Source organism: Solanum verrucosum, unplaced genomic scaffold (assembly GCF_900185275.1).
Source record: "Solanum verrucosum unplaced genomic scaffold, falcon-dt-bn FXZP01000056.1, whole genome shotgun sequence".
Classification (NCBI taxonomy): domain Eukaryota; kingdom Viridiplantae; phylum Streptophyta; class Magnoliopsida; order Solanales; family Solanaceae; genus Solanum; species Solanum verrucosum.
This window is the reverse complement of record NW_026020072.1, coordinates 286,015-310,869: the sequence shown is the minus strand read 5'-3', so window position 1 is coordinate 310,869 and position 24,855 is coordinate 286,015. Positions and strand designations below refer to the sequence as shown.

General features: G+C 32.5%; 2 protein-coding genes across 5 annotated transcripts in view; both read left to right on the top strand.

Annotated features, from left to right (window-relative positions):
- Nucleotides 1–24,855, top strand: part of LOC125823898 (uncharacterized) — an 897,951-nt gene that overhangs the window by 684,393 nt on the left and 188,703 nt on the right. The gene's annotated exons all lie outside the window — the stretch shown is intronic.
- LOC125823892 (serine carboxypeptidase-like) lies at nucleotides 10,874–22,231 on the top strand. Its single transcript, XM_049503255.1, has 8 exons — nucleotides 10,874–11,196; nucleotides 11,648–11,816; nucleotides 19,989–20,108; nucleotides 20,189–20,332; nucleotides 20,430–20,580; nucleotides 20,722–20,810; nucleotides 20,926–21,184; nucleotides 21,691–22,231. The coding sequence occupies exons 1-8, from the start codon at nucleotides 10,874–10,876 to the stop codon at nucleotides 21,918–21,920; spliced, it is 1,485 nt and encodes a 494-aa protein (XP_049359212.1). The 3' UTR covers nucleotides 21,921–22,231.

The following is a 24,855-nucleotide window of genomic DNA, read 5'->3' as shown; positions in this document are numbered from 1 at the left end:
ATCAACAATATACATAATTTCAAAAACCTTCTGAAGCTCTTCAATAAAGTTTTCTGGATCCTCTGTGACACTTGAACTAGTGAAACTAGGAGGATTCATCCTTAAGAACTCACGGATCCTTGAAGTATCAGCCCCTTCCTGTCGATTCTCTCTCTGTCCAACTTTATTGGTCACAACTTGACTTAGCATCCGGATAGCTTCACGAAATTCAGCATTGGTGACCTCTCATTGGGGTTGCACTTCTGGTCCATTAGGTACCCCTTGCTCCTGTGGTTCAACATTCCTTCTAGCTAGACGACCTCTTAAAACTCTTCATGGAGGCATGATCTGAAAGACACGCACAAGCACGAGTTAAAAGAAACCTTTTAAAGATAAACTCTATCGCACAAAATGAGTATGAAAGAAGTGAGATAGTTCCTAAATGTTGTAGCCTCCTAATTATAGATGTGGCGCGCTTCACACCGATAACTAGAACTCTACAAACACGACTTCATAGCCTCCCTAGGACTCTTGAACTCTGTGTTCTGATACCAAGTTTGTCACGCCCCGATCCTACACCCTGGGCAAGACTGACACTCGAGAACCATTGTTGTCCCCAAGCGAACCCTTGGCTTGGCTTAACTCATAGCGGAAGACTTAAAGCATTAATACAAGGATTCAATGCATCTTTACTCAATTGTTTAAAAGATAACTTAGAACGTTTAAAGATAATACATTCAACTTAGCCAACACGGCAACTCAAGTCTTAACATAAGCAATAACAATGTAAAGACAAATGAACTACTAACTTTCTATGAAGCCTCTAATTAAGCTAGGAGGGATGTCAGGACAAGACCCCCGATCATCCTAACGACTGAAAACTACTAAAGCAATATAAATAGGGGTCCTCAAGAAAGCAAGGAGGCTCACCACAAGGCTGCTCAACTGGATCAACGAAGCGCTGGATGATGATCTTGGTTACCTGTATCTGTATCATAATAAGATGCAGGCCAACCGGCATCAGTACATTGAATGTACGAGCATGCGAGAGGAATGCTAAAACAAGACATAAGCTTGAAAGGAACTGAAAAAGCATACTTGGGCTCAACTCAACTCAACTTAACTCATTTCAATATAAAGCAATAATATGAATGCAATATAAAGAAAAACTTTTAAAACATGGATACCAACTCTGTGTATTTAGAAATACAATAGTAACTCAGTTTGTATGCAAAGATACAATATAAACTCTGTGTGTATATAAGAATACAAATAACTCTGTGTATATAAGAACACAAAATATAACTGTGGGAGTTTCTCTAACCGACAACCTCAAAATTTGATACGCTCAAATTACACCTCCCTAAAGAAGTGTAAGCGATCGTTATCAAGTAAAGAACCCAACTTATAGGTTGGGGTCGATTTCACGAGGAATATGGTTTATACTTAACTTTAACCCATGATTATATTCGTTTAGTCAACGTACTTCCGAAACAAATAATTAAAGGGGGGGGGGGATTTGTGAAACAAATTCTGGAAATTATGTGAACAATCAGTGACTACAAGATTCAAACTTTAAGTGTTATCAAGATGAGAGAGAAACTACGGTGTACGTGTTCCCTATAAGCTCATAACGCGTTAATCCTAGTAATAGTAATCATTTCCTAGTGTATTACATGCAAAGTGATAAGTTAGGTATCTCTGATTCCTTGGTCCAACAACTAGAGAATTTCACCCCGCACCTTGGTCCGGCTACATGTGTATAATTTACTAACCCTTACCTTTACCTCATATTAAACATCACATCAATGTATGACTTAGCTTTCACCCTCGCACCAATTGACATTAGACTATTAGATAGTATCACACTAAATCTATGTTGATAATTCTTTTCTTATTAACTACCTCCTTGGTCCGACAAATAGCAACAAGGCAAGTTCTAACGAGTGCACTCATTAAAAAGACTTCTAAGCGAAAGAATTATCAATGCATGCAATAATACTATTCAAGAATTACTTAGTTACTATTCATATGTTGTTAATCGCTCATGGTTCCCACAACCCTAGTTGTTGATTTAGTTACCCATAGTAGCAAGAACACAATTCATATTTTTAGATGAAGAAATCATGAACTTATGTAATGAGAAGAATAAACCCAAAATCTCAACTTGTATTTCAAAATCAAAATCTTCAAAACGAACTTAGGAAATCAAGAATTGCTAAAATTGCAAGTTAATCTCCAAAGCCAAAAACTAGAATAAAAGTAACAAGGTCTAACCCCCAAAAATGAGGTTTGCATGCCCTATATATAGAAAAACAAGTCCCAACTAAAAAGGAAACGAAATAAGAAAATAAAGTTTCGATCTACGACACTGACCTACTGTCCGTAGGTCCCTTCCGTGATTTAGGACTTAGGCAATTTTCCAACTTCAAAATCTCCAGCTCTCAGTTGCATTCGACGGACCAGCAGGATGGACTGTGGTTCAATCCACGGTCCGTAGATCCTTCTCCGTGATTTCATACTTAGACTTTTGAAATCAGGTACTGGAACCCCCTTCTCTAAAGCATTTGACGGAGCTGCAAGACGACCCGTAGGTCGACATACGGTCCGTAGTCGTGGTTCCACACTTAGTCAAGAGTTCCCTGAATTTTCCTTCAAGCTATGCTTGTCCATATACTTTCACCATCTACAGAGCGTGACTGGACTTACGGTCCGTATGTCACTTTCGTAGATGCCCTTTTCTGCACCATTCTTCAGTTGTGTCTCAATACTTCCATGTCCGAACTTATTTCCTGCAAACATGATAAAAACACATTAATACCAAATACAAAATGGCTCTAGACACACAAAACTCTGAAGTGAAATGTATTAAAAATACCGTAAACTCACGGTATATCACAACCATGACTTAAGAGCTATGTGATGATACAATGTTTTGCCTCGCACTGCCAGGGCCTTTCTATACCTTGCCAAGGGCATAGAACCTAACTACTAAGTGTATCTGCTAGTCTATGCTAAAAATTACTAAGGAATCATCTAAAAAGTATGACCCTTTTCAACCCATGTTGGCTACATGGTTTATGGGGGCTGGAAGTTGTCTGAACTCTCCCCCATATCGGTGCTCAATACTACTCCCAAAATATACTAGCTCATATGTTTAAAACATAACTCTGTGGTTTGAGATAATTACTCAAAACTAGCCCAAAGGCTCTCTTGGAAATTAGTGTTTCCTCTCTTGCTTAATTGTGAAAGCATTTACTCTTTACTGAAAACTAGCTTAAATGCTCTTTTGGAAATCTCAGTTTCCTTTCTTATTTAAATGTGAAAACATTTTACTCCTTGGGAATACATAGTCGCGATATACTCTTTTGAAGAAATGAACTTCAATCTTTACTCTTTACTCAACTCAAAACTCAGGTCTTAAAACAAAGTTAAAATATTTGTAAAAGACTTTTGGAAGACTCTATGAACTTCTCTTGACCTGCCTCTTAACTTTCCTTGAATTTGAATTTATGGATTCAAGGATTGTGATTTGTGATAGGAAAGATCTCATGATGTTTAGGAGTGTTTTTAGATAGTTAAACATGAGAAACAATCAAGAAATCACTGCCTGGAAGCAAGTACGCAACACGAAGAAAGTTTTGTCAATCCCGAGGAATAGGTCCGTGACGCAGACCTGGTACCCAGATTTGCCCTACCTTTTCCTTCTTCATTTTCTAACCCCAATTCGCCTAAATTCGATTCTTTTTCCCAATTCCTCTGTAGATTCAGATACCCAAAACATATACACTAGAATCTAACTTAAAACAACTCTAAAAATCGACATTAAACTCTCAAGAACTCCTTAATCTCATCCCAAATTCAAGAACAAAGGCAATTCAAGAACACAACTCAAGAACATCAATTTCTCAATCTTTTAGGACGAAAATCATACTGCAATAAACATGTTTGGTGCGTGGGTGAACGAACCCAACGCTATGTGAACTCACATACCTCGTAGGGATCACCCCTTGACGAAATCCACAAGCCTAGCTTCAAGAACTTGAAGATTCCTTGCCTCTTCTACTCTCAAAACCCTAACTCTTTTTTATGAAGCGTAAACTGAACCAAATCAGTTTAGACCCCAACTTAATTACCAAAAATGAAATTAAATAATAGGGTAGTGAAAAGACCAAAGTATCCTTCTAAAATCTGGTTTTGACTTTTCTTATCAAGACAACCCAACTTCAAATGGGCATATCTCCCTCATACGAACTCGAAATTGAGAAAACTCAGTGGCGTTGGAAAGATAATTCCAAGATATTTCCTACGGTATCTTGTAGTACACCTAACTCATCCTGAGCTAGAAGTTATGATTGTTTGAAGTTGACCCAAAACTCATTCTTAACTTAACTTTGTCAAACTTTCCAAATATGATTGTTTTCAAAAATGGTTCTTTCTAAATTTAGCTCTTTCAAATAGCAATGTGTTACAACTAACACACATGATTAGTCGTTTCAGGAACTTTCAAGGGAATTGGAGTTGATTCACAGATAAAGAAGCAAGGAAGTGAAAAAATTGACCAAGGAAAGAATCACAAGTGGCAGGCGCACTGGTAGGTGCGACACGCCACTGGTGGAACTACAGAGAAGATTGGCAGGAGTACTGGTAGGCGTGGCGTGCCAAGGTCTTTACTATAGCCGCACATACCAGGCGCACTGCCTGGCGCGCCGCGCCATATGAGGAACTGCAGAAGCAACTTCTTGGCGCAATGGGAGGTGCAAAGCCCCATAAAGGTTTCAACTTTTTCAGCAAAAATAGATTAAAATAGGACTCCTAGTTGAAGTAGACTTTGACTTTAGTTTTCCCAACTTCTATAAATAGACCCCTAGGGCTATTGTGTAGGGGGTTTGACATTATTTTGGTGTGCAAGAGCAAGTTCCAACGTTTGTAATAGGTTTTAATTTTCTAACTCTTTTTATTTCCAAAAATCACATGAGCAATTGTATTTTGTGGTTTTCGAATATTATGAGTGGCTAAACGCCCTTGTTCTGGGGCTGTAGCTACGAATTGAATGTTGATTATTTAGGGTTTTTGAATTAATTCTTGGTTATAATTATAAGTTACTTTTATAGTCTTATTTTAGTATTTTATGCTTGATCACCATAAAGTAAATCTATTGTCTATTCATAAAATCGAGAGAGGAGAGGGTAGTTAGACCAAAAAATATAGAAAGCTCGATCATCCATTGAGTTGATGTGTGTTCAAGAGTAATGCCCGGATGAACAACTTGTTTGGTTACGAAACATGATGAAATATAAATGCTCGCCAGTTAGGCTTGCTATCCCCGCTCAATGATGTAGTTAGACATCTAACTGAAGTAGACAACTAGAGGTCGAGAGACCCGACTCATACTATTAACCCTGTAAACCAGTAACTTGATAACCAAAATTAGTTCATTGCCTAAGATAGGATACATGAAATCCAATGCATGTTGCATCCCTGTAATTGCCTTTTACTTGCTTGAAACATCACTTTAAAATCTTTCACAATTAGTTACTTTTAGTTATTGCTAAATTCATATTAGTAGTTAGTAATCATCAAACTCTTTTAATCAACTACTCTTGTTTAGTTGTAGAATTAAGTACTGAATATAAGTCGATCACAAGTCCCTTGGGAACTAAAACTCGTTTTGTTAAGAAACTATATTACTTGAGAGACCATGTACACTTGTGTGTATATTGGGGAGCAACAGCACACCTGAAGCGTGATAGATTAATCGGTTCGAAAGATAAAACCTCTTGAAAAAGAAGAAGGAGCAAATGATCAAAATAGTCATAATAATGAGGCAAGTACTTTAAAAAGAGTACCATGACATAACACTTCGTAAAACCTTGGCAAAGGTTCCAAGTACCTGAAAATGATGAAAGACAGAAAGATCTTGATAAGTTATGTCACATTGGAACCGATATCAAAATAACCGCTGACGCTATCTTTGATATAATATAACACTCAAAATTATAAATGGTGACGAGGATCTTAAATTCAAATATGTCAAATAGTATGGACAAATAAATGATTGGCCAAGTAAATATTCAATTCAAATATATTTTATTTCACTTGAAAAGTAGTGTGAATATAATGTTAGTGGGGGTGCAAATAGATTATTGTGCGACAAGTAAAATAATAAGATATAAAGTATAACATGTGCCTTGGGGCATAAAAGATTTTTCGGAAAAGTCCTGACATTATTATATGGAGATGTGTTCTCCTATGGTGGATGCAATGAGATTTTTTCAGCAATATATGAGAAACTTGAATACATAAAATGGACGATTATCATGTCTAGCTAGACAGTAGATATTATATGAACATCCTTAAAGAATTTAAAATGTTTTAAAGCGATTCCATTGAATAGTACCCCCAATGATTGTGAAATCGCTTAACATAAAGATCAATTTTGATTTCATTAAAATGGTTAGAAAGTACCATGTCATAGTGCAATCAGTGCACTAATATATCCTGCGATTATTATTTATGAATGTGCATGCAAATATAATATTACTCCTATTGATAGAGATATCATAGGGAATGAAATATTGATTTATAAATTTGTATATATAACCAATCATGTCAAGGTTTGATTATGATATTACGACAAATCATTTGATTTATATGAAGTATGATCTCAAGAAAGCTCTTTATTTTCATGTGGAAACACTGTCATATTATATTATTCTACAAGACAGTTAATTTTATTATCATGTAATCTATAACACTTGACTATTGTTACAAACAAGTTGAATGAGCTATTTGTCTACACCGACGAGGTCACAAACTAAGTGATTATCTTTGGCCGAACTCAACATATCCAAGAGAGAGGAAAATAATATATCATGATAGGATCAACGATGCAACATCTTCTTGGATATGATTTGGTCACAAAGACACAATCAATATTAACATTTGGAAGGCTAAGTATAGATTGTGAGATATTCTTTACAATAATTAAGTGATGTTTTAATCGGGGAGAGTAAATATGCATTATACTATTTTTCCCATAATCAAGGTTTTGTTCTCTGAGTTTTTCTATTAAGATTTTTAATGAGGCAACTTTCAATGTGTATTACCAGCTATGTGTACTCTTTTTCCTTCATTAGGATTTTTTTCCACATAATTTTTTGTAGTAAGGTTTTAACGAGGCACATTATCTATTGATGAACTCCAATGATTAGTAAATAGATCATATTGTAGATGTTCATTACACACTTTTTTGGATAAGATTGAAATTAAAAAGGCAACTTATAAACAACTCCGCACACAGGTACCTATACACAACTTACAAGCAGGTTCCTAAGCAACTTACAAGCAGCTCCGCAAGCAAGTTTCTATTAGTAGCTTACACAATCAGATTTTTATAAATAACTTACAAGTATCTCTACAAATAGGTTCCTACACTCAGCTTACAGGTAGCTTCCTTCAAGCAACTTGTAATAAGGAAATGATGTTTATTACGAATGATTGTGTACATTTTTGTATACATGAACATTCAAGGGGGAGTGTTGTAAATATATTATTTGGTGGATGTCATAAATGACCTCACCTTGTTACTGTAGCAATATGACTACTCCAAGTAATAACACCAATAAAAGGGCATTGATAGTAATGTAAAAATACACACAAGAAGGAGAATAAGCTACTACTTTCTATTTCCTATATCTCTCTTCTTCTACTACTTTTGTTTCTCCTTCTTTGCTTTGGTCTTGTCATATTATTCCGTCTCTGCTTTACTAGTTTTGTTGTTTCAGTTTTAATATATTATTTTTATTTTATAACAAAAATAGTGTTTATAAAGGGTTAGGAAATCAAATCTCCCAATGCACTTCAGCACATTATTTATTTTTGTTGAAATCATATTTTATGACTACTTACAAATTAAATAGAAGAAAATAATATTTTTCTATCTTTGATTTTAAAAAATGGGATAAGACACTAGTACCCCTGAACTATAACCAAAATCGCACTGACACATCTTCTTATTATCCCCTCCCCCTCCTTCAAAACTTTTTTTCTGTATTTTCATACACCTTTTGTACTGACATGAAGCCAAGACCAAGTTTCAAGTAGAGTAGTGATATACACACGCCACCACGTGTATGAATATTTTTAAAATTTTTTAATTTTCTTAAAAAATTCTTTTCTTCAAAATAAAAGAAAATCTTCTTATTTTTCTTTGCCTTGTATTTAAATCAAGTTAAAACAAGTAATTTTTTTACCTTTTATTTAAACCCTTTTTTTCATTTCCTTTTTACCTTCATTCATTATATTTTCTCTATTTTTTCTAGTGATTTTATTTATTCTTTATATTCTCTTTGTCTTTCCTTTAAATTTAATTTCAAGTATTTATATTTAAAATAAGTTAATTTTGGACGGATGTGAAGAAAATCAAATAAAATATAAAAAATAAATAAAACATTAAAATCAAAGGACACTTTATAAAAAAATTATCATTATTTTTTAAATGATGCATAATTTTTTAAAATAATTAAAAGTGAAAAGATAAGAAATTAATGACATAGAGAAAAAAGTTTAAAGTGAGGAAGGAAATAAATATTTTACATATTTATTTGGAAAATAGTAATACTTTAATCATTAACTTTAACTAATACTAATAATTTATTTAATTTTTGTCAATGTGAAATGTTTTGTCCAAGTGGAGTGTGTTGTGACAATTTTCTTAACTAAAAGAGAGTGTATTACACACACCATGATGAGAGTGTAATAAAAGAGAGAGATGTGTTTCTCAAACTAATAAATGATAGTTTAGGTATGAAACTCACACTCTCAATCGTTTAGATATGAAATTTTTTAAAAAAAGAATAGTTTAGGTGTGTTTTTGACCCTGGTCTCTAAATTTTAAGGTCAATAATTATGTATATTAACTATAATGGTAAAATGACCAATTAAAAATGGACTTTGTCCAATATTGATGGAAGTTTTCTCATTCATTTTTGGGGAAAAAAGTCTCAAATATATATGAACTTTGATCGAAATTGTTATAACGATATCAAACTTTGGAAATGACCTTTTACCACCTGCGCTATTTAATAGTGTATTTTAAAGGTATATATGTGCCCACGTGAACATCATAAATATTGCATCATTATAAATAGTAACGTCTCCACGTGAGCACATAAATACCTTTAAAATACCTATTAAATAGTGCATGGGGTAAAATATCTTTTCCAAAGTTCGGTATTATTACAACAATTTCGGTCAAAATTCGAATATATTTCGAACCCTTTTCCTTTTTTTTTTTTGCTTCTCACTTGCCTTCAAGAAATTAGTTGCACATTCTCCATGTTACGTCAGTATTTATGAGGTAATTATTTCAACTTAAAATAGTTTCAAAAGGTAATACAATCCTAATTAAATATAGATCTTTCTCTGTAATTTCGTATATAATTCTGAAGAGATACTTGTTCCTTATCGGATTATCCTATTAGAATAAAACTTTTTTATAAAAAAACAAAACAATCAAATCTAGTATTTTCTCTATGGTCAATTATCAGAAAACTTTACCACTTCATTGCATAAAAGTGAGGAAAAAAATCTATTATGTATGAGGTACAGCCAGTACAAGTTGTATGAGGATATTATTTTATTAATTTATATTTTAGCATAGGAACCCATGTTCTATTTTTCTTCTTTGCGTTTTTTTTCTCATTCATGCCCTTCTCTTTCCTTTTTATTTTATTTTTTTTTCTTCTGTTTTTTCCTAAATCTATTTTGAAATTAATTTAATTTCTGGTGTATATGAAAATAATTTATTTATTTACTTTTTTATTTTAACAAAAAATATTTTTAAAAATTATCAATTTTATCATCAAATAACTACATAGATATTAATAGTCAAATTTAAAGATTTAAAATATAATTAATAAGACTAGTTTAGTAAAATGAATCTTTAATACAAATTCAATTAAATCTATATAAAAAACTTATAAAAAAGAAATAGTGAAACAGTTGTTATTAAAATTGCACATTAAAAATTAAGGGGTTATGGACATAGAAAACATGGTTATGGTTATTATTATTTGGCATTTGGCAATAGAATTCAAATATATATATTTTTTTACTGTATTTGAAGTAAACATAATTAGAGTTGAACATAGAGTCATGTTTTATTTTTGCAGAACAATATGCGAAATGATATTCATGTTTGAATGTACTTACATACAATTTTAAAAATAAAAGTGAATTGAAAAATCAAATTATACAAACATGTTTTCCAGATTTGAAATATACGTTAGAGTTGAAAAAGTTGTATTTCAAATTTTCATTATCAAACATCAATTTTCAAATTAAGTGAAAAATTATTATTTTTTTAAGAAATAACTCTTATGTTTGAATGAGTTCTAAAAGTAGAAGTTGAAAAAATATGAAATATTAAGATAAAAATTTTAAAGTACGATAAATGAAAAATGAGAGAAAAAATAATAATTTTAGTGGTCAATTTTCATGACATAAATGACAATTCAAAGAATTAACTTAAAACTTTTTTATACTCTTAACCTTTAATTATTTAGATAAAAATAATAAATTTTTAAAAATAAACTATTTTCATTTATACAAGCTAAAGGAGTAATTATATTGGTTTCAAAAAGATTTAGAAAAAACAAAGAATAGGAAAGAGAATAAATGGCAAAGAAGAAAAATATAATGTAAATTCCATGAGTCAGAATATAAATTAATAAAATAATTTCCTCATACAACTAGTACTAATTGTGCCTCATCCATAATAAAATTAAGAGTAGGATTTTTCTCTATTCTCAATTATCCCTGCTCTTATAATAACACTCATATTCCCCCTTACATCATAAAACTCTCCATTCAAATCTTAAAGGGTAAAAAAATGGCTTCTTCATCAATATTCTCTCTTCTCTTCCTAACTATTTTTCTTGTTTCTCTTTCTCATGTTCTTTCATCCTCATCAAAAAATTTCTTGGATTCCCATGATCCTATGAAAACAATGGCTGAAAAATTCATTAGACAACTTAACTTATTCCCTAAACATGACATAAATATTGTTGTTTCTTCAAAAGATCAAATAGCTGATCAACATAGACTATTTGAAAAGAAGTTGAATTTATCTTATCTTGGTCATTCTGATGCTACTGTTCAAGACTTGGGGCATCATGCTGGTTATTATCATCTTCAACATAGTAAAGCTGCAAGGTTCTATTTCTTATCTCGAATTAATTTCTTAGATAATCACACATAAATATTATCTTGGAAAATTATTATATTTTATTTAAGAAAATTGGAGTCGGAAAGAAATGTGACTTAATAAGATGATAAAGTATATATTAATTATCATCTGAGAAATCTAATCCATTTTATCTATGATTATTATTAATCATTCGTCTTGATTTATGAGACATCTTTCAAAATTCAAACTAGGTCTTTTTTTACTATAATTTATTTATATATCTTTTAAATATTTTAAATTAAGACTTGAAAAAATCAATATATGAATATATGATCAAGATTAAAAAAAAAATTGACTTTCAAAATCTGAATTGTATTATTTCATCATTGAGATTCTTTTGTTTTTATTCAATTCATATTATAATGATTTTTTAATTAATTAATGAAAAATTAAATATATATTGTTTGTTGTGTATAGGATGTTTTATTTTTTCTTTGAATCAAGGAGTAACAAGAATGATCCAGTAGTGATGTGGCTAACAGGAGGGCCTGGTTGTAGCAGTGAATTGGCTTTGTTTTACGAAAATGGACCTTTTCAAATATCACATAACATGTCTTTTGTCTGGAATGAATTTGGCTGGGACAAGGTAACTTATTAATTTTAATTGATATTTTTAAAATTACAACATTAACAGTTAGTTTGATATATATATATATATACTTTAGGTTTGCGAGATTCAAAAATATTCTGTACCTTTTTAAATTTCGTCTATTGTCATAATCAAAAAAATAAATTGAAACAAATTCCGTCTTTTGTCAGAATTAGAAAAACAAATTGAAATGTATGAAGCAATTATTGGCAACTTGTTATTGAACATTTTGCTCTTATGCAAAGTATCTTCTCAACTAATCTTCTTTAATTTGACATCTTACTGGTCATAAGTTGTGAGTAATTAGTAATTTTTTAATTTTTTATTTATTTTTAATTTGAAGTAGTTTAACGCTTATTGACTTGCGTGAATTTTAGTGCTCTAGCTCTAAACTTTAGTATATAATTATATATTAACTTAATCAATAAATTTAATGTTTATTTTGGGTTTTTACTGTGGAGATATTCCTCAAATAATTGAATGTGTACACAATATAAATATGAAAAATATTTTATAAAATAGAGTTTCAACAACGTTAGCACGTAACATTCGTTCTTACGATGAAAATTTATAAGGGGAAATTAAGTAAATACCCCATAAATGTAAAATAATTACAAACATATATCCCTTTATATTTATATTTCACTAAATAATTATACTATATACCCCTAACTAATTTTTCTTAACTGATACTAAATAAGTATCATATGCTATATTGGTATCATTAAAGCTGATAATTTACCTTAATTGATACTATATATATATATATATATACTATATTGGTATCATTAAGATTTTTTGTTTAGAAATTACTCATTAGTCAATGATACTATAAGAGTATATATATACTATTATAGTATCATTGATTAATGAGTAATTTCTGAACAAGAAACCTGAATGATACCACAACAATAGACATATACTCTTATACTATTATTGACTAACGAATAATTTCTAAACAAGAAACCTCAATTATATCAATATTGATTAATATCAGTTAAGTAAAATAATCAGCCTTAATAATATCAATATAATATATGATACAATACTTTTCGGTTAAAACCTTTGGCCCTACTATGACATGTGAAGTTTAAATGTTTGACAGAAAGACCTACCATGTGAGCAGAGTTCCAAAGTTTCAGAACTCATTTTTTGCCGTTTAAATATGTCTCTGTCGGCTAAACCACAAGAGCCATCTTCTTTGAAATTGCATAATTAAATTGCTTTTGAAAATATACTAATTTTTAATTTTTGATTGAATTTGTGCTTAGTCAAATTTATATTCTTTAGAAATTGAAGTCGTAGCTCATACTTAATATAACTTAAAATTTTAAAGATATTATAATAATATATATATATTTATGCTCCGTGAACATTTGACAATATGAACAATAAATACGAAATTAAAGGCTTGAAATATGTGTGAAATGTTTTCCTAAAAATACTATGTTTGCTCCCTCTCCTCATGAGATTGAACACACATAGTTTTAATGGATATGATAAGCTTTTGAATTTCCACTCTAAAACAATAGTGAAAAATATTCTATAGAAAAGAAAGAGTTTGGACTTGATCTTTTTGAAAAAGAAAAGAATACTTGAGAATGCCATAAAGAGAGATACTCTGCAAAAGTTATATTCAAATCTGAAGAAATTGATTTTAAATAGAATTACTTTTAACCAAATAATGAAAGAACACACCCTTTAATTTAAAAGACACCCCTTCATTTAAAATAATTGTTACATAGTAATTTTATTCAAATAAACTTCCAACAATACCCCTACCAAAATGAGTTATGGAGCAATATTTAAAAATGAGAAAATGACAGTTATTTAATCCAAAACATATAGACAATATGAAGAAGTTCAAATATTGAGCTTTAATTTTGTTTGAATTAATTTATTTTAGGTATTTCTAAATTAAAATAATTTTTAATATCATTTGTGGGGTTCCAGCACCATTTTCCATTGTTAAAGTCCCACTTTGCTACAAATTGGTGTAAATCTCTACAACCATAAGATCACCATTATTTTCAAACCAAATCTTACCAAGAAACCTATCAAAGTTTCAAATAATGGTTCTTTCATGATGTCATTGAGGACATCGTAGGTACACGTTTTTTTTTTCTATAAATAAAGAACTCTTGCTTATTTGTAAGAACACATAAGATAGAGAAAAAAAATATTTGAGAGTAAAGTGAGGTATTCCATAGACTATACAAGAAAAATAGTTTGTGCAGAAAAATAAAGTGTGAGCGATATTTTAGTAAGCTGGTAAATTAAAAGAGTGTTATTCCTTTTGAGTGTGTAGTAATCAGTTTGAGTATTATACTCGTAACTATACAGTGTAAAAATTCCTTGCCATAGTAATATCAGTTTCTCCTCTTGGCTCGTTGTTTTTCACTTATTAAAAAAGGTTTACACGTAAAATTTTTGGTGTCATTGTTTTCCCATTTTATTTCATTATTTTGACCATATATATTTTTGTGTCAGTTTATATTTTTCCAACAAACTAGTATCAGAGTCAGGTTTTATCTTAGTATGCTCAATGGTTGCAACACTGTCTGAACCACCACATCAAAAAAGATTTACTTTGGTTTGTAATAGCTATATTTTTTTGGAGAAAACTATGGAAGCCAACACAAGTAGAATGGTTACTTTGAATGGTGTTAATTATACCATTTGAAAGGGAAAAATGGAAGATCTGCTTTATGTCAATAATTTTTATCAACCAATCTTTACCACTGTAAAGCCTGAAAATAAAATAGAAGAAGAGTGGAATTTGTTGCACAAATAGATTTGTAGATTTATTAGGCAATGGGTTGACAATAATCATGTGTTGAACAATATTTCTGGAGAAATACATGCTCTAATCCTATGGGAGCATCTTGAAAGTTTGTATGTTCGGAAGACTGGAAATAATAAGACGTTCTTGATAAAGCAGATGTTAAGTCTAAAATACCATGATGGTTCTCTAATGACATATCACCTCAATAATTTTCAAGGGATTATGAACCAATTATTTGCTATGGGCACCAAGTTTGATAGAGAAATTCAAGACTTGCTTCTACTTGATTTTCTACCTGACTCTTGGGAAATATTTAGAACTTCTTTATCAAATTTCGCTTCGGATGGTGTGATCTCTATAGATTTCACCGAGAGTAGTGTCTTGAATGAAGAGATGAGAAAAAAATCTCTAGGTTCTTCTGCAATGGATGTCTTAGTGAATGGACCAAGGGGGAGAAACAAAACTCGTGGTTCTCAAAATAGAGAATAAAATAGGAACAAATCTAGAGGTAAACTTAAGGACATTGAGTGCTATCATTGTGGCATGAAAGAGCACATAAAGAAGTTTTACCCCAAGTTGAAGAGGGAGAATAGAGAAAAAGAGAAAACTAAATAAGATGTCAATGAAAATTTTCTAGCCACCATCACCACCGAAGATCTTCTCATCCTTATGTGGATCTGATAAACATTGCATGTGATGCGTTAAGCTGGGTTGTGGACATTGGTATCGCATCTCATGTGACATCAAAGTAGGATTTTTTCTCTTTCTATACTCTTGGTGATTTTGGAACCTTAAGTATGGATGATGAGACTATATCTAGGATGGTTGGGATTGGTACAATTTGCTTGGAAACTAGTGTTGGAACTAAACTAGTTTTAAACAATGTGAAACATACACCCGATGTTTGTCTACACCTAATAGCTATTGGTGTTTTGGATGATGAAGGATATGTTAGTACCAATTGTGATGAAAAAGGGAAACTCATTAAGGGTTCCTTGATTGTGGTTCGTGGTAACAAACACCATGGTCTATACTGGACTACAACTTCTACTTGCGTTGATATGGTGAATGCAATTGAGAGCAATAACTCTTCAACGTTATGGCACAAGAGGTTAATGTTCTGGCCAAGAAGAAATTGTTTCAGATTTCCAAAGTGCTAAATTAGAAAGGTGTGAGCAATTTCTAGCATGGAAAACAAAATAGAATTTCCTTTAACTCTAAGCCTCCTTTAAGAAAGACAGAGTTGGTTGAGTTGGTGCACTCTAATTTATGTGGTCTAATGAAGGTAAGGACATCGGGTGGTTCACTCTACTTTGTCATTTTTATTGATGACTGCTTGAGAAAACTTTGAATTTATGTCTTGAAGACTAAAGACCAAGTATTAGATGTCTTCAAGCAGTTTCAGGCTTCAGTTGAAAGAGAAACTAGAAAAAAACTAAAATGTGTTCGGACTGATAACAATGGTGAATATTATAAACAGTTTGACGAATGCTGCAAGCATCAAGATATTAGATACTAGAAGACTCCTCCTAAGACTCCTCAGCTTAATGGTTTGAATGAGAGGATGAACAGGATCTTGAATGAAAGAGTTAGATATTTTCTTTCTGAAGCAAAGTTGTCGAACTCATTTTGAGGTGAAGCTTTATTGACCCTTGCATATGTTATTAATATATATTCTGTTGTTGCTTTGCAAAGTGATTTTTCAAATAGAGTTTGGTATAGAAAGTATGTTTCCTATGACCACTTGAGAGTATTCGGTTGCAAAGCTTTTGTACATATGTTGAAAGATAAGAGGTCAAAGTTAGATGCAAAGACAAGGTAGTACATCTTCATTGGATATGGCCTTGATGAATTTGGTTATAGGCTATATGATCCAATTGAGAAGAAACTTGTGACAAGCCGTGATATTTTTTTTGTATGCGTTTTTCCAACAATGTTTGCTTCTCCATGAAAAAAATATCACAGCTTCTCACAAGTTTCTTCTCAATTAGATCATATAGCTTGTAATCAAATTCATCAAGGCCAAATTAAATGAAGATGCCCTGCCTTGTCTTGACATCTAACTTTGACCTCTCATCTTTCGATACATGTACAAAAGGTTTGCAACCAAATACTCTCAAATGGTCATAGGAAACATCCTTTCCATACCAAACTCTATTTAGAACATCACTTTGCAAACACAACAGTGGTAGGATATAGATTAATGGCATGTGCAACGGTCAATAAAGCCTTACCCCAAAATAAGTTCGACAACTTTGCTTCAGAAAGCAAACATCTAACTCATCAAGGTCCTGTTCATCCTCTCAGCGAAACCATTAAGCTGAGGAGTCTTAGGAGGAGTCTTCTGGTGTCTAATACCTTTATGCTTGCAGTATTCATCAAACGGTCCACAATATTCACTACTGTTATCAGTACAAATACATTTGAGCTTCTTACTAGTTTCTTTTTCATTTGAAGCCTTAAACTACTTGAAGACACCTAACACTTGGTCTTTAGTATTCAAGACATAAACTTAGTTTTCTTGAGCAGTCATCAATAAAAGTGACAAAGTAGAGTGCACCACACAATACCCTTACCTTCATTCGACCACACAAATCAGAGTGCACCAACTTAAGCAACTCTGTCTTTCTTAAAGGAGGATTGGAGTTGAAGGAAACTCTATTTGTTTTCCAGCCAAACAATGCTCACACCTTTCTAATTTAGCACTTTTAAAAATCTGAAAATAATTTCTTCTTGGCCAAAACATTAAGTTCTTTCTCACTGATGTGGCTAAGCCTCTTGTGCCATAACATTGAAGAGCTATCACTCTCAACTACATTCACCATATCAACACAAGTAGAAGTCGTAGTCCAGTATAGACCAAGTCGTTTGTTGCCACGAGCCACAATCTAGGAACCCTTAATGAGTTTCCACTTTCTGTCACCGTTGGTACTAACATATCCTTCATCATCCAAAACAACAACAAAAATTAAGTGCAGACAAGCATCAGGTGCATGTTTCACATTGTTTAAAACTAGTTTAGTTCCAACACTAGTTTCCAAACAAATTGTACTAATATCAACCACCCTAGATACAATCTTATTACCCATACTCAAGATTCCAAAATCACCATGATTATATAAAGAGAAAAAACCCTTTCTTGATGTCACATGAGATGCAGCACCAGTGTCCACAACCCAGCTTGACTCATAACAAGTAATATTTATCAAATCCGCATCAAGCACGGTAATAAGATCTTCGGTGGTGACGGTGTCTAGGAAATTTTTATTGTCATCTTCTTTAATTTTCTCTTTGTCTTTGTTCTCCCTCGTCAACTTCCAGCAAAACTTATTTGTGTGCTCTTTCATGCCACAATGATAGCATTTAATATCCTTAAGTCTGCCTCTGAATTTGCTCTTATATTGTTCTCTATTATGAGAACCACGAGTTTTGTTTCTACCCCTAGGGCCATACACTAGGATATCCGATGAAGAAGAACCTAGAGATTTTCTTCTCATCTCTTCTTTCAAGACACTACTCTTGGCGAAATCCATAGAGATCACACAATCCGAAGTGTAATTTGATAAAGAAGTTTTTAATGTTTTCCAAGAGTCTGGTAGGGAACCAAGTAAGAGCAAGCCTTGAATTTCTTCATCTAACTTGATTCCCATAGCAAATAATTGGTTCATGATTTCCTGAAAAATATTCAGGTGATCTGTCATTGGAGAACCATCATGATATTTTAGACTTAGCATATGCCTTATCAAGAGCATCTTATTATTTTCAGTCTTCTGAGCATACAAACTTTCAAGATGCTCTCATAGAATTCGAGCATGTGTTTCTCCAGAAATATGGTTCAACATATTATCGTCAACTCATTGCCTAATAAATTAACAAACCTGTCAGTGCAACAAATTTCACTCTTTTTCTGTTTTATTTTCAGGCTTTATAGTGGTAAAGACTGGTTGATAAAAATTGTTGACATAAAGCAGATCTTCCATTTCCCCCTTCCAAATGGAATAATTAACACCATTCAAAATAACCATTCTACTTGTGTTGGCTTCCATCGTTTCCCCAAAAAATATAGCTATTGCAAACCAAAGTAAATTTTTTTTGATGTGAAAGTTCAGACTGTGCTACAACCATAGAGCATACTCATATCACTATAGCAAGAAAATTTTACACTGTGTAGTCACAAATACAATACTCAAAGCGACTACAACACACACAAAAGGAATAACACTCTTGATTTTCCACCTTACTAAAATATCGATCATGCTCTATTTTTCTTCACAACTATTTTTCTCATATAGTCTATGGAATATCTCACTTTGCTCTCTAAATGATTTTTCTCTCTACCTTGGTGTGGTTTTACAAATGAGCAAGAGTGCTCTATTTATAGAAAAAAAAAACTTGTACCTACGATGTCATCAGCGACATCACGAAAGAACCAATATTTCAAACTTTGGTAGGTTTCTTGGTAAGATTTGGTTTGAAAATAACGGTGATCTTATGGTTGTAGAGATTTGCACCAATTTGCAGCAAAGTGAGACTTTAGCAATGGAAAATGGGGCTGGAACCCCACACTACCAACTTGAGTTATGGAGCAATATTTAAAAATGAGAAAATGACAGTTATTTAGTCCAAAATATACAGACCATATGAAGAAGTTCAAATATTGAGCTTTAATTCTGTTTGGATTAATTTATTTTAGGTGTTTTTAGATTAAATAATTTTAAAGCACTTTTATAATATTTGTTGTTTACCGAAAAAAGATACAATTAATTTTATATTAAATCAAAGACACATATTTTAGTTCAACTCATTTAATTCAATATTTAACAATCAAATAACTATAAGTCAAAAAGTTATTTTAAATTTCAAATTAAAAAAATAAGTCAAAAAGTTAAGTTACAATTTCTAACTTATAACTAATGTTTATAACACAAACTATAAGATCATCTATGGTCATACACAGAGATGACCTGAGATCAATCCTTGTCTTTTGTGTCGAGCCTTTCGCACATGGCTTTTCTAGTACAACTTACATCCCATGTGTGGTTTGTAGGATATTACATAATGACGGTTTACCCAGTGCGCACAAAGTGTTCACCCGAAGGAGAGAGGTTGTGACAAAAGGACAGAGGTTGTGACAAATGTTGTCGCAACAACTGGTTATCCTGGAGTTTCCAAGACCATCTAAACTAATTAATAATTTGGTCTTTTAGATCATTGATATTATCTTCATTGGATGAATGTCAACTTCAATTGCGTGCCTCCAACTGAATCATAATATATTTTGGAGAATGGATGCTCATTTTTGGTCTTTTATATTATTTAATCCCAGTCCTAGTTAAGAATTAAGAATAAGATTTATACTGACATTAGTCTCTGAGAATCTACAGGTCTCAAATCTTATATACGCTGATCAACCAACAGGGACTGGTTTTAGTTATACTTCTGATAATCGTGATATTCGTCACAATGAAACAGATATAAGCAATGACCTTTATGACTTCATACAGGTTGGTTGCCCCCCCTTTTTTTTTTCCAAATACGAATTTGATTTGTATTAATACTAAAAAGATGTTAGATTTGATTATAGGCCTTCTTTAACGCGCATCCAGAGTATGTAAATAATGATTTCTACATTACTGGAGAATCGTATGCAGGACACTATATCCCTGCATTTGCTTCTCGTGTTCACCAAGGAAACAAAAAGAAAGAAGGAATTCACATAAACCTTAAGGTATACTACTTTTTTCTGACTTTAATAAGTCGTCTCCCGGTATTTTCAACAGAATTCGTATTAATACTGATGTCTACTTAATGAATTATTCGATCAGGGATTTGCCATCGGAAATGGAATGACAAATCCAGAAATCCAGTTCAAATCGTATACTGACTATGCTTTGGATATGAAATTGATCAATCAAACTGATTATAACAACATAATCAAATTATATCCGAAATGTCAACAGCAAATTAAGTCTTGTGGTAACTTTTTTGTTCCACTTGCATTATTTTCCATGTCTCTAGTTCTACTTATTATGGTCAGCTGCACATATATTTCGTTTAAGGTGATTTGATGGCGTAAAAAATAACTTACATTGTCGTTTTCTGTGAAAATATTGGTAGGAAATGGTGGTGAAGATGCTTGCTTGTATGCATTTCAAGATTGCACAAATATCTTCAGCAGTATAATGGACATTGTGGGTGACAAAAATGTAAGGAAGCAGAGGAAAATTCGGGGTTTTTTTTTTCGTTCCTATGTGAAAACAGAGTCATACAAGTATTTGATATCTAACTATCAAACGGTTTATGACCCTTGACATGTCGCAGTACTATGATCTACGGAAGACTTGCGAAGGTAACCTTTGCTATGACTTCTCGAGGATGGAAACTTACCTCAACGACAACCAAGTTAAGCGTGCCCTTGGTGTTGGTGACATTGAGTTTGTGTCATGTAGTTCTATAGTTAAACAGGCGTTGGGTACGGATATGATGAAGAGTTTTGTAGTTGGTATTTCTCCACTTATTGAGGATGGTATCAATCTACTCATTTACGCGGGAGAGTATGACCTTATGTGCAACTGGCTTGGTAAACTTCATATGGTCATTCGATTGATTTCTCATATGATCATTCATTCAACTGATAATTGTTATCTCAGAAAGTCGCATTTCTTGAGTCCAATTTTCTTTAACAAAGAAAGTAACAATTATTAGTTGAGTGACCATTGGAGAACTCTAACTCTTCATATGGTTTAATAGGCATAATACATAAATATGCTTTAACTTGGCTCCAGCTGACATCTATGCCTCCCAATTTTGGATATGCACAAGTAGACACTTAAACTTATATAAAAGTGAACAAGTAGACACACGTGTCATAATACACATTGGACACAAAATTGCCATGTAGGACATCATGTTTGACGAATGTGTCTATTTGTTAAATTGTATACAAGTTTAGGTATTTATTTGTGCACACCCGAAATTAAAGGTCATAGTTGTCAGCTGAAGTCAAGTTAAGTGTCATGATTATGTATTATGCCAACTTGCCTTGTTTAACAACTAAACTATCGCGATTTGTTGACGTTTATATAGGGAACTCAAATTGGGTGCATGCAATGGAATGGTCTGGGAAAAGAGACTTTGGTGCTGCACCATCCATTAATTTTACAGTAGATGGTGAGGATAAAGGAGTTCAAAAGAATCATGGACCTTTGACATTCCTCAAGGTTCATGATGCAGGTCATATGGTTCCAATGGACCAACCTAAGGCAGCATTGGCAATGCTTCAGAGATGGACACAAGGCAAATTGTCCAACACTTGAATGAAAAGAATCAACAATTCTATATCCATAGTTGCACCTAGGGATCTAGGGGTGAACAAAATCAAACCGCAAACTGTCCCAAATAGAAAAATCAAACCAAACCGCATAAAAAAACGCAACTATATTTGATTTGATTTGATTTTGCATTGAGTTTTAAACAACCGGAACCAAATCGACATATAAATGTTATAAATTTTAATAAAGGTGTTTTATAGAAATATCTCTAATATTTGTGATTCTTGATGTAATATTCAATAGCAATATATAGTAGAATTTATTTTTATTTATTTTGAATTACGCTGCTGTTTCGACTTCTTCCACAGATGGTAAAAAATTACATCAAGATGTTGCACACATGCATATATGTATGTATTTATGTATATATATGTATGTATGTATGTATGTATATGTATGTATGTATGTATGTGCATGTACGTATGTATGTACGTACGTACGTACGTAGGTATGTATGTATGCCTAACCCATCGGTGACCCCCTAAAGTTGACAACAATTTTCACTTAGACACCTTAACTAAGCTTTGCTCATTTTAGACACCTCATGTCATGTTTCGCTGTGTCATTTTGATACTTTTTGTTGACATGGAATAGTGAGTGTAGTTTACTCAATACCAGCGCATGAAAGACTCATTTAATCATTTTTATTTTATTTTATTCATTTTTCTTCTCCATTTTTCAGCTACCATCTCCCAAAACTTGAACTCCTTCAATGGAGAAATAGGTTTGATGATGCTTCAGACAATAAAATCAAATTTGAACACGAAGAGATTTCACAAAAAAAAAATGAATTTCAACTCATTAGAAGACCCACGATTCATGCTGTCGTAAAGAAGAAGAGTAGCGAAAAGTTATGGATTCATGAATAATCTCGACTTAATTTTGAGTAGTAGTACGTGTGTGTTTGCTATGTATTCGAGTTAGAACAATCGTCAAACTAAGCCGAATTCGATGACTTGTCACTTCTAGAATTTGTTAGCACTTTTTCCTCTTCAATCACAAATCTTGAAGAAGATGATGGGTGGGGTGGGAGAGGGGTGGAGAAGAAAATATGGGTGGGGTTAGGGTGAGCAGAGGTGGATAAGATGTTGGGTGGGTGGGGCTGGAAGAACGGAGAAAACGATCTGGGTGCGTTCCCTTGGGTTGGGGTGGGTGGGGCGAATCTGGGTGGGGTTGGTTTATTTTTTTATTTTTTGTGCAAAAATCCACATGTCATTTAGTCACTGGCCACTTATTTTTTTAATTAAAAAAATCATTATTTGAGAGTTATTTTAACATATATGCCACATGTTTTTATTTAATTTGTCACTTTGACACGTCATCGACGAGTGTGTTACATACATCTTATATATTTGACTGATTGTTAAAAAAATGTTAAAATGACATAGTAAAATATGACATGAGGTGTCTAAAATGAACAAATCTTAGTTGAGTTGTCTAAGTGAAAACTAGTGCCAACTTTAGGGGGAACCAATGGGTAAGGCCTATGTATGTATGTATCAACAACTGTTAATCCAAAGATAAGTGGACATGGTTATACCTCATCATTCAAACACTTGTTGGGTTGAGACATTAGGTAAAATCAATTTTGTCTTCGAAAATGCAACTACAAAATCTAGTTGTTCGAATCCAACACTAGAGTATTAAACCATGTAGTGCCCATCCTTTTCTTTTCTATAATTGTATAAATATTAAATTAAATTAATTAGTGGACATCAAGAACATTAATAATTGTTGGGAGAAGGCATAAGTACCCCCCTAGACTATGACCAAAATCGCAGAGACACACCTTAACTAAACTAAGGTCATATTACCTCCCTGAACTCATTTTATATATAATTTGGTGCACCTTTTGGCCTACGTGGCACACTCCGTGATTCCACGTAATTGAGGCGCGTGGGAGATACTTGGATGCCAAGTAAGCCACAAAGGTGTACAAAATTACAAAAAAAAAAAAAAAAGAGTTCAAGGGGGGTAATAGGACCTTAGTTTAGTTAATGTGTGTCTATGAGATTTGGGTCATAGTCTAGGGGGTACTTGTACCTTTCCCCATAATAGTTCATTGACTTACTTTTGTGCATGATGCTTGTAAAGACCCTCACGTATTCATTTCATGAACGAGGACATTAATTGAGTTGGACCCTCGCCAAAGATGTTATAACCTTAAAATGGATATTGTTACGGCACATCAGAAGTGACTTTTTCCTTGCCTTTTGACGTTGAGCGAACATTTATCGAAGGTAGAATAGATAGTGGAGCAGCAGGACTTTATATTTGTCTTTTTTCTTTTTTTTTAGATTAGATAGTGATATGAAAATTAATTTTTTCAACCTCCTACATTTCAAAGGTTGTGCAATCTTCTTTGATGAAGGTACACCAATATCAGATGTCAATTTTTTAATTGTGTTTGTCAATTCCTTAACATGATGAAGAAAATAATCATGTTTTTGCTTGCATACTTCCTATCGACAGAAAATGCATTTTTGTTTAGAAGAGAAAGCAACAAAAGATTCAGCATTTGTTGTTTCTCCTGTTTAATTTGGATTATATTAAATTCAAGAAAGTAGTTTAAATAATGAATCCAAGTCAAATAAATGAGTCACTAGAATTATATCACGTGTCAAAGATATGTAACTCAAGACAAATTAAATGAGCCACTACAATCATGTCACATGTCAAAGTTATGTGGCAATTCAAATCAAATTAAATGAGTCGCTACAATCACATCATGTGCCAAAGTTATGTGGCAATCCAAATCAAGTTAAATGAGCCACTACAATCCTACTAAGTGTGTATATGACATGTTCTGACTAATCAAATTAGAGTTTTCACCCAAAAAATATGATTGTTCAATTCAAACCGACCAATCAAATCACATAGATACATCACTTTCTATAACTATAAATAGGGGTCTTCATAC